At 40.4% G+C, this 10,000-nt stretch overlaps 2 protein-coding genes and 3 non-coding genes across 6 annotated transcripts in view; 1 reads left to right on the plus strand and 4 right to left on the minus strand.

The window, feature by feature from the left end:
- ttc26 (tetratricopeptide repeat domain 26) overlaps nt 1-2,618 on the minus strand; it is a 10,528-nt gene extending 7,910 nt beyond the window's left edge. Inside the window, exons 1-3 of one of the 2 annotated variants that reach the window (XM_034302264.2) lie at nt 2,224-2,618; nt 1,175-1,321; nt 53-139 (exon numbers count right to left, since the gene is read on the minus strand). In XM_034302264.2, coding sequence (XP_034158155.1) covers nt 53-139; nt 1,175-1,321; nt 2,224-2,226 — 237 coding nt within the window. In that variant the 5' untranslated portion in view covers nt 2,227-2,618. Of the gene's footprint in view, nt 1-52; nt 146-1,174; nt 1,322-2,223 lie in introns of both variants that reach the window. The other variant, XM_034302263.2, reaches the window with a different exon arrangement.
- Nucleotides 2,619-2,809: 191 nt separating this feature from the next.
- Nucleotides 2,810-2,882, plus strand: trnar-ccu (transfer RNA arginine (anticodon CCU)). The gene has a single exon. It is a non-coding gene; the product is annotated as a tRNA-Arg (tRNA).
- A 2,621-nt stretch (nt 2,883-5,503) lies between these two features.
- rpsa (ribosomal protein SA) overlaps nt 5,504-10,000 on the minus strand; it is a 5,327-nt gene continuing 830 nt past the window's right edge. Inside the window, exons 2-8 of the mRNA XM_026912146.3 lie at nt 9,135-9,306; nt 7,490-7,608; nt 6,923-7,168; nt 6,647-6,775; nt 6,367-6,535; nt 5,773-5,820; nt 5,504-5,686 (exon numbers count right to left, since the gene is read on the minus strand). Coding sequence (XP_026767947.3) covers nt 5,592-5,686; nt 5,773-5,820; nt 6,367-6,535; nt 6,647-6,775; nt 6,923-7,168; nt 7,490-7,608; nt 9,135-9,267 — 939 coding nt within the window. The 5' untranslated portion in view covers nt 9,268-9,306 and the 3' untranslated portion in view covers nt 5,504-5,591. The remainder of the gene's footprint in view (nt 5,687-5,772; nt 5,821-6,366; nt 6,536-6,646; nt 6,776-6,922; nt 7,169-7,489; nt 7,609-9,134; nt 9,307-10,000) is intronic.
- Nucleotides 7,307-7,447, minus strand: LOC113525586 (small nucleolar RNA SNORA62/SNORA6 family). The gene has a single exon (XR_003402682.1). It is a non-coding gene; the product is annotated as a small nucleolar RNA SNORA62/SNORA6 family (small nucleolar RNA).
- LOC113525585 (small nucleolar RNA SNORA62/SNORA6 family) lies at nt 9,386-9,526 on the minus strand. Its single transcript, XR_003402681.1, has one exon. It is a non-coding gene; the product is annotated as a small nucleolar RNA SNORA62/SNORA6 family (small nucleolar RNA).

A 10,000-nucleotide genomic window follows, 5' to 3' on the forward strand; every position in this document is an offset into this window, starting at 1 on the left:
ACTCACACACACTCACACACACTCACTCTCACTCTCACACACACTCACACACCTCCATCGCTCTCTTGTGGTCTCCTAAGTGGAAGGCACAATAGCCGATCCAGAGGTCCGTGTTCTCCTCGGCTGTTCCACCATTCCTCTGGAACTTAAAGGACACACACAGGCACACACACACACACACAGGCGCACACACACACACAGGCGCACACACACATATGCACACACACACAGGCGCACACAGACATTCACACACACACACACACACACACGCACAGTTACCCTGATCATCACAGCCCTGATTACAACCATAACATTTCTTGAGTGATTGCACAACTTCAGCGATTTCTATTCCAATTCCAGTTGCTATGGTGTTGCCATGGTATCTTCAACAGTTGCTAGGTGGTTGCTACCCAGTAGCTATGATACCTTAGGTGGTGGTTACGGTGTTGGCAGGAGGTTGCAATGGCTTTCCATATAATTCTTGCTATGCAGTGGCTATGATATTCCAGTTGGCTGCTGCTAGGTGGTTGCTAGGTGGTTGCTATGATACCTTAGGCGGTTGCTAGTGTGTTGCTAACTGGTTGGTATGGTATCCCTGGTGGTTGCTAGGTGGTAGCTTTGATACCTTAGGTGGTTGCTAGGGTGTTGCTATGTGGTTGGTATGGTATCCCTGGTGGTTGCTAGAGTATTGCTAAGTGGTTGGTATGGTATCCCCGGTGGTTGCTAGGGTGTTGCTAAGTGGTTGGTATGGTATCCCCGGTGGTTGCTAGGGTGTTGCTAAGTGGTTGGTATGGTATCCCTGGTGGTTGCTAGGGTGTTGCTAGGTGGTAGCTTTGATACCTTAGGTGGTTGCTAGGGTGTTGCTATGTGGTTGCTATGGTATCCCTGGTAGTTGTTAGGGTGTTGCTAAGAGGTTGGTATGGTATCCCTGGTGGTTGCTAGGGTGTTGCTAAGTGGTTGGTATGGTATCCCCGGTGGTTGTTAGGGTGTTGTTTGGCAGTTGCTATGATAAGTGGTTCTAGAGGGTTGCTCGGCGTTTGCCAGAGTGTTGCTAGGTAGTTGTGATGATGCATTACGTGGTGGTTAGGGTGTTGTAAGGTGGTATGGTATTTCAGGTGGTTGATACTATAGTCTTCTTTTGATTATTATTAAAGCAGCGTGTTTCGTTTCGTACCTCCAGCAGCGTAATGGCTCCCAGGTAGTCTCTCTGGTTCAGGTAATCTTCTACCCGAGGAACCTTTTTACTCTTATTCTTCCTTTTCTTCTCACTGGAGCTCAGAGAGCTTTCACCACCGAGCGCCGGCTTCACCCGAGACAAGATCTGACACACATACACACACACACACACACACAATAAACGGACTAAAAACATGGTACATACAGTGAAGTTTTCTGTAAGAAGATGTTTATGTAACATGTATGGAAGGAGTCTCCAGTGTCAGCGCTTTGTAACAGTCAGAGGTAAAGCTGTAACTTTAAGTTTTCCGACATCTTCAGGACAGAGGAGTTTACGCTTCTTTGCTGGTTTTTTTGCTTTATTAACTTGAAGCGAGAGAATAAAGAGAAGCTGGTGAGGGAACGAGTGTTTATAGCTGCTATAACGTAAATGAGAACTTTCTTCACCAGCGTTCCACAACATTAAATGTAACTATAATCGGATAAAAAGAATGACATGCTGTTGTTTAATAAATCTAACATTATTAGCAAACTGCTGTGGTATAAGAGGAATAAAACAGAAACATGTTCTGGAGACAGAAAGTTTAACACAACATGAAAATGAGATTAAACCCAAAACTACAATCAGGTTAAATTTCACACAAATCCTAAAAATGTGATTCATCTCTTATGCGCTAAGTTTATTTTCTGAATGTGTGAGCTCAATAAAGTTCATTTTGATCATTTAAATTTTCAGATTAGGTGAGAGAAAGAGAGAGAGAGAAATATAAGTTTTAAGAGAGATAGAGATAAAGATTGGAGTCAATGCTGATTTCTTAAAATATAAAAAATGAACACAAAGTTTAATTTACTGATCAAACCACAATAAACTAGTGGAAAGGAGAAGAAATATAAATAGCCAGTTTAATAGAAATGACCAAACTTAATAAATCTAGTGACTTAATTAACTATTATTATTATTATTATTATTATTATGAGCCTGAAGCAAAGCTGATAGTTTGAGCTGCATTGCTGGAATAAACAGTGTGTTTGTGTAGCGGTACTCACCATGATAGCTGAGGCTCACTGCGAATAAAAACGATCAGTTCTTCACCAAAATCATATTAAATAATTAAAAAAAAATACATATATAATATATAACATTCAGATGTGTAAATATAAAAAAGCTACAGCTTCTCAAACAGAAGATTCGGCTAGTAACTGCAGCTAGCTAGCTAACCTAAGCTAAACCTAACCTAAACTAGCTGTCTGAATGTAGCCAAGTTAGCTAGGATTCACTGTACTGTCTAAAACAAAACACCTAAACAAATCATCATTAATTTAATGTTTATTTCTTTGATACAGTGTTTAAAACAAACATGGCGTTTTCGGCTAGTTACGCTAGCTGCTAGCAAGCTAATTCGTCGTCGCCATGCTACGCGACAACACGTCGTTGCCAGGCAACCGCCATTTCCGGCAGACATTTTAACTATTTTAATTTCGGGTCTTTTGCTTGGTTTTATCAGTTTGTAATAACAATAATAAAATAATAGTATCCAGATGTAGGTATATAATTAATAAACCAGATAAATACGGAGTTTTAAATTATATATTTATCTATAAAATGAGAAGATTTTAACACAAAACATATGAAGCCCCAGTGGCCTAATGGATAAGGCACTGGCCTCCTAAGCCAGGGATTGTGGGTTCGAGTCCCATCTGGGGTGTGCAATTTTTTATTTATAGTAAATATATAATTTATATAGTTACATCTGGATACTAATCTTTTATTATTGTTATTACAAGCTGATTGTGAATCAAATGATTCGAAGTTAAAATAGTTAAAATGGCTCCCGTAAATGGCAGTTGCCTGGCAACAACGTGTTTTCGCCTAGCATGATGATGAGGAATTAGCTTTCTAGGAATTAACTAGTATTACTAGCTGAAACATCATGTTTTTTTAAACACTGAATCAAAAAAATTAAACAATAAATTAATCTATTTCCTCAAAAATAGATAGATAGGTAGGTATCCGGGGTGTAACGATTCACTCCGGTCATTATTCGATTCGATTCTCAGAATATTTTAAGTAAAAATTTAATGAAGAAAAATTTTGACAGAAAAGATTTTTAAATTTCTGCATCATAAACAATGCAAAACAAAACTAAATAAATTAAAAATAGCTACAAACAGAGGTTTAATAGTGTAAACAAAATGTACTACAAGTTCACTATATCAAATAGATAGATAGATAGATAGATAGATAGATAGATTCTCCCAAAATTTTTGTTGAAAATGATCAACATAATGCACTTTGTGCATTTTGTATTGTTACATATATTATACATATATTTCTTATTATTATATTTCTTATTTTTTTCAATGCAAAGACTAAAGGGGAGAAGGTCAGGTTCTCATTTCACTGTAAGTTATAAACTGTATATAACTATGTATATGACAAATAAAATCTTGAATCTTCATGAGCTCTGTAGCAGCACCTGAGGCGCTAGTTTTACCAGAAAATATAGAGCTCCAAAGTGGCTAAAATGCCTAAATTCCACGACCTCTTTCTCAGGCTCTGTAGATCATTGTTTGAAAGCTACTGAAGAGCTCTTATTGCTATAACGTGGCTGTGTAACTGTATTCGTATAACGCATGGTCAGTCGTTGTGATCCGAAGCTATCTGGCCCAGCATGTGCTCTATATATTTTAAATTTAGATGCATAATTAATAGAACACTGATTCCCATGATGCATCACGTCACAGTGCATCCTTACAGACCTTTTTTGCTCCAGAGGGAAACTGCAACTTTACAGTAGCCATAAAAACAAACATATACAGATAGCATAAATACAATAAAAAATAAAGAAGCACAGTGAGAAAAAAACAAAACAATATTCTAGTCAAAAATCTAATAAAAAGCTATTGAAGAGGGGAGAGAGCTTATCTTTATTTAAAAAAAAAAAAAATCTCTAAACAGTGCAGTGTTAATAACACGACTTCTACTACAACAACAACAAAAAAAAGCGACAAAGAACTTAAATAAACAGTTTGGGGTGATAGAATATAAGTATAGTTTTGTTTTATGGGCTAAATTTAACAGATATTTGGTGACAAATTACATTTACAATTAAATTCATATACACATCAGTTAACTCTCAAAAAACATTATCAAATAAAACAATTCTGTATTCAATTATGTAAAGATTTATTGATGGATTATTGATCACATCATGATTATTGATTTATTGATGGATAGTGACTGTTATTAAATAAATTAATTCATAGCATTTTATATTTTCTTAGAGGTTAATTTAAAAAAACGTAGCTCTTAGACACAGGAGTAAAGAAGAATTTAAAGTTCCACAGATGAAGTTAAAATTTACTTCAAATCTAGTTAATGACACGAGGCATATTTTCAGCTGATGTGAGACTGAGAAATATTTTAAAATAAATAAATAAAAATAAAGAGACTGACACGCCACAGCTAAACTAGCGCTGTTAAAATTAAGACTTTGTAGAAAATATATTTGCTTTACAAACAAGTCCCTGAACCTGGACATTCAAAACATTAAATTTACATACTGACCGCAGTGGAATAAGCCCCGCCCCCAAAGGACGAGATGACATCATAACAGCACTATTAACCCCTAATATGCTAAAAACAGAACACTTCAAGAGTGAATTTATTAAAAGGAGATGATCTTTTCCAAACTGTTCTTTGTTTAGAGTCGTAGAATTAAAAGGTCATTATTAATAGAAGATTTAAACAAATACAAATTTACATTCATTTTTTGAATTTCATTAAGGATCATGGTTCAAAATGACAACCATTTAATTCTCTTCTTCTGAGCTTTTGGATTAATATTGTGATCCTTCTGACATTAGAACTTTAAAGCCACACTACATTCATTTAGTTATAAACGTTATATTAAACACCTTCCTGTCGTACTACCAGATCTGAGCGCGGACACACACACACACACACACACACACAGAGGCGGACACACACACACACAGAGGCGGACACACACACACACAGAGGCGGACACACACACACACAGAGGCGGACACACACACACACAGAGGCGGACACACACACACACAGAGGCGGACACACACACACACAGAGGCGGACACACACACACACACAGAGGCGGACACACACACACACAGAGGCGGACACACACACACACAGAGGCGGACACACACACACACACACAGAGGCGGACACACACACACACACACAGAGGCGGACACACACACACACACACACATCAGTAAAACCTCTACACACTTTAATACATTTAATGTACATTAAGGAAACAAATGAGTGACATCACAACACTTTAATCAAGCCATCAAGTTTATTGGCTCAGCATTAACACACAAGCTGGAGAGTGTGTGTGTGTGTGTGTGTGTGTGTGTGTGTGTGTTTAGGACCACTCAGCAGTGGAGCCGCCCCAGTCTCCAGCCTGAGCAGTGGGGGCTGCGCTCCAATCCTCAGTGGCAGGCTGCGCACTCCAGTCCTCTGTGAAATAAAACACACACACGTTAGAGTTAAAGTCAGAGAGGAGAAATTCTGATCAGTGATGAGGACGAGGAACAAACACTTACCGGAGAAACCCTCAGCCGGGGGACCGGGTTTAGCAGCAGCAGCAGCAGCTGGAGGAAGGAGAGAGAAACGGAACAAGATCAAATGTGAGAACAGAAGAAAGGTGCTTTAGTGGGACTGGGGTGATGAAGGGATCTCACACACACACACACAACAGCAGTACTGAAACATCTCAGGCTCACAACTTTCACTAGAAAAGAACAGAACGAAGAGACAGAAAGGAGGGATGAGAGGAAAAAATTAAACACAGGGACTAAAACAACAACAAAAAGAGTTAAAAGAGAGAGAGGATTTGAAAGGGATGAGAGGTAAGATACAGATAAGAAATAACATCGAGGAATAAAAATGAGAAAGGATGAGAGGAAAAAATTTTAAAAAATGGAAAGAAACAGGATGTAAGAGTGGGATAGCATGGAAGTTGGAGATAAAAGAAGGAAGGAAAAAGATGACAAGAATAAGGACAATAAAAAAAAAGTCAGTGAAAGTTTCAGCTTGGGATAAATGACCAGGAATGAAAAGCTGCTCATCATTACTCCGCCCGTGTGTGTGTGTGTGTGTGCGTGTGTGTGTGTGTGTGTGTGTTACTCGTCTCTCACCCTCGATGCTAGCGGGGAACTGCTGTATGGGTACTGACGGGACCTGCACGCCCTCGGACCAGTCGGGAACCTCGAGCTGAGCGATATCAGCGACGGGAGCAGACCACTCGCCCTGGAACTCCTCCTTCCCTACAGCCTTCTCCGCTGCAGCCTGCTCCTCCTTCTCAATCTGCACCGGCGAGAGGAATCAACATCACATCACACACACACACACACACACCTCTAAAGATACAAATATCCTGAAATTCTGCAAAGCGCTGAAAGGTGTGTAATATCTGACCTCCTCAGGATCTCTGTAGAAGTACAGGTCAGGCATCACCTCCCATGGATGCTCACGGGAAATAGTGCCACGCATCCTCAGCACCTCACGGGCCAGCATCCACCACATCAGACCCACGGAGTGAGGACCCTACACACACACACACACACACACACACACACACACACACTAATTACAAACACACAGAACTTCAACGTGACCGTGAGGGCGCGTCAGCGTGAGGGCGCGTCAGCGTGAGGGCGCGTCAGCGTGAGGGCGCGGCGTATCGTCCCGCACCTTGTTGTTGCAGGGGATGGCGATATCGACGTATCTGAGCGGAGAGTCGGTGTTGCACAGAGCGATGGTGGGGATGTTCACGTACGAAGCCTCCGTCAGCGGCTGGTGGTCAGCGCGAGGGTCCGTCACGATCAGGAGGCGGGGCTCCCTGAAGGCAGCCTGAATCTGATTGGTGAAGGTACCGGGCGTGAAGCGTCCGGCGAAGGTGGTGGCGCCGGTGGCAGAGGCGAACTTAAGCACCGCCCTCTGAAAGAGACGCAGCCAATCAGAAGGTCAGAAACACGCTCAGAGCTTAAAGCTGGAATAAAAACCTTCTTGAGCACTTTTACAGTCATTAGGACTTAAAGTGGATTTACGCAAAAGGCTCATTTAAGCCTCATTTCACCGTGTGGCTCAGGTCACTATCAAACCCCAGTCATGGGACAGGAAGTCCTCATGGTGTTAGCGAAAACCCGGCCGGCTCACTTTAGCACACCTCCGACACCCGAACACCAACGTTAGTGACGAGCTCTAACAGTGTGCACCTACACTACACCACACCTGACACGTACTAAGGTGTGTATCTACCTGGCCGGTGTTCCTGGAAGAAATGACGCAGACGTCAGCGGGGTTCTCGATGGCAACGATGGCGCGAGCCGCCAGCAGCAGCTTTTCCCAAGTTTTCTTCAGGTTGATGATGTAAATGCCTGCAACACACAAACACACACACGTACACGTTAGTGACCGAAAACACACACGCTAGTTTCTCAGCGTCAGTCATGAACTCCAAACGCTGTTAGGATCAGGGCTGAAACAATTCCTCAAGTAACTGGAATAAAGGAAAAAAAAAAAAAAAGAGGTAATTTTAAAATTTACTGTAACTACACACACGGAACGCTGCGTTTCCTCACGGATCATTATTACTGACGCACAACCCGATAAACGCTGGACATGTGACAAACACAGAAGACACGGCAGAATGAGAAACGGAGGAACGGCGAGAAAACAGCGAGGGGCGAGGAGGAGACGATTCAGGCCAAAGAAAACGGCAGAAAGTTTCCAAAGTTTGGGATCATTTCAAACTAAAAGCGAAAGAAATCTCCGTACAGAAAGAAATCTCCGTAAGACTGAACTGGTGTAACACCACAGTACAACATCTCATCTGAAAACACCCAAATCCTCGCATCAGATCCACGGAGTCGACACCAGGCAACGTCAGCGCTCACATTTACTCTAAATCAGTAGGATGGCTAGTTGAAATGAAGGCCTGTAAAAATGCATGTTGATTGTGACTATATGTAGTGACTATTTAAGAGTGTAAATCAATATGGTGGTTAGTTATGATGTCCCTAAACTAGCTATGTTTTGTGAAAGACTAAGCGCCATTCACGTTGATTGTGTGTGTGTGTGTGTGTGTGTGTGTGAGTGAGAGAGAGAGAATGAGACAGCAGTACGTAGAGAGATATTTAAGAGGCTTTATTCTCCAAATAACTTCATGATTGTAGAAACAAGTGTTAAGAAATCGTGTATGGACTCTTGTTCCTGTTCCAAGTTTACCTTCCTATCCACTGATTTTCGCCTCTTACAAAAGCCACAAAGTCTTTAAGAACACAGTAAAGGCACGTGTCATGCTTGAGCTGCAGTTAGGCTGAAACTGGAAAGTTAAGTTGGACGACATAAATGCAATGTTTAGCTATTATTATTATTACTACTATTATTTTGATTTATGCCTTAGTTTTAGTTTGTACTGTTTACCTTTTTTTAAAAGTAATGTGAAATTGATTTTTGTATTTATTTATTTATTTGGCATTTTGAATGTAATATGGCAATTAAACGCACTAAATGGGTCTAGTTTTCAATGTTATTAATGTATGCAATTTCAGCAATAAAAAATGTTCATTTTTCTAAAAAGGAAACAAATTAGATGTTTATTTTAAAAGACTTCTTATTTTCTCTTGTATATTCAGTATTGCTCTTTAATAAATTAAAATTGCTTCCTATCCCATTACTGGATTAATCGATGGAATAATCGGTAGAATACTCGATTACTAAAATAATCAATAGCTGCAGCCCTAGTGAGGATAACACCTCAGACTGACCTTCTCCAAACCGCTAGACAGAACCTTAGATGCTTCATAGGCACTGATGTAGACGTCTCCTCTTACGCATCAGATTCCTTAAATAACCACGATCGATGACACAGCGCACACACACACACACACGTGCATCTCACCGTCACTTTTTCTCTTGTAGACGTACTGCTCCATCTGGAAGTCCAGGTTGGTTCCACCCAGATGGGTTCCTGCAGCGAGGAACTTCAGCACATCCTCCTCCTTCATCTGAAGGACATCCAGACCTCCGGACATCGTGACCACTTTCCCTGCGTAACGAGTTTAGTGGGAGAGCTGACCAGAACACGCAGAGAGAGAGAGAAATTAGAGACCAGATTAAAGTTCACTACAGCGGAGTTAACAGTCAGTGACTAAGTGTGGCTCAGGTCACTATCAAACCCCAGTCATGGGACAGGAAGTCCTCATGGTGTTAGCGAAAACCCGGCCGGCTCACTTTAGCACACCTCCGACACCCGAACACCAACGTTAGTGACGAGCTCTAACAGTGTGCACCTACACAAACTACTACCACCACAGTATTCAATACAATTCCACCAAATATATTTTTACATCATGGCCAACAGTTATGTAATTACACCAATATTCAAGTCCATTTAAAATAAGACATTACAGAACATTCTCTAAAATAATATTTTCTATGAGTTGTCACCTGACCATGGGTTCATTCACTTTGTCCAAGAATTGTCTACAGACTAAATTTAAACAGGTATAAACATTACTAGAGTTGAAAAAATAACATCAGAAGATTATAAATTTATCAGTGATGAAGTTCAACACTTTCAACTCGCAAAAGGCTAACTGCTATTTTTATTTATTTAAATAAAAAAGCTGTTTTAAATCAGTTTAGTGTTTATTAAATATTTAAAATAAAAAGAAAAACAGTAAGGTGCTACATCTCTGCAGACAAATACAAGTATTAAGAGTCGACTCCCACAGATCACTAAAAAGAATTGATTCAGAGTCGACT

The sequence above is a fragment of the Pangasianodon hypophthalmus genome, chromosome 2, assembly GCF_027358585.1.
Source record: "Pangasianodon hypophthalmus isolate fPanHyp1 chromosome 2, fPanHyp1.pri, whole genome shotgun sequence".
Taxonomy (NCBI): domain Eukaryota; kingdom Metazoa; phylum Chordata; class Actinopteri; order Siluriformes; family Pangasiidae; genus Pangasianodon; species Pangasianodon hypophthalmus.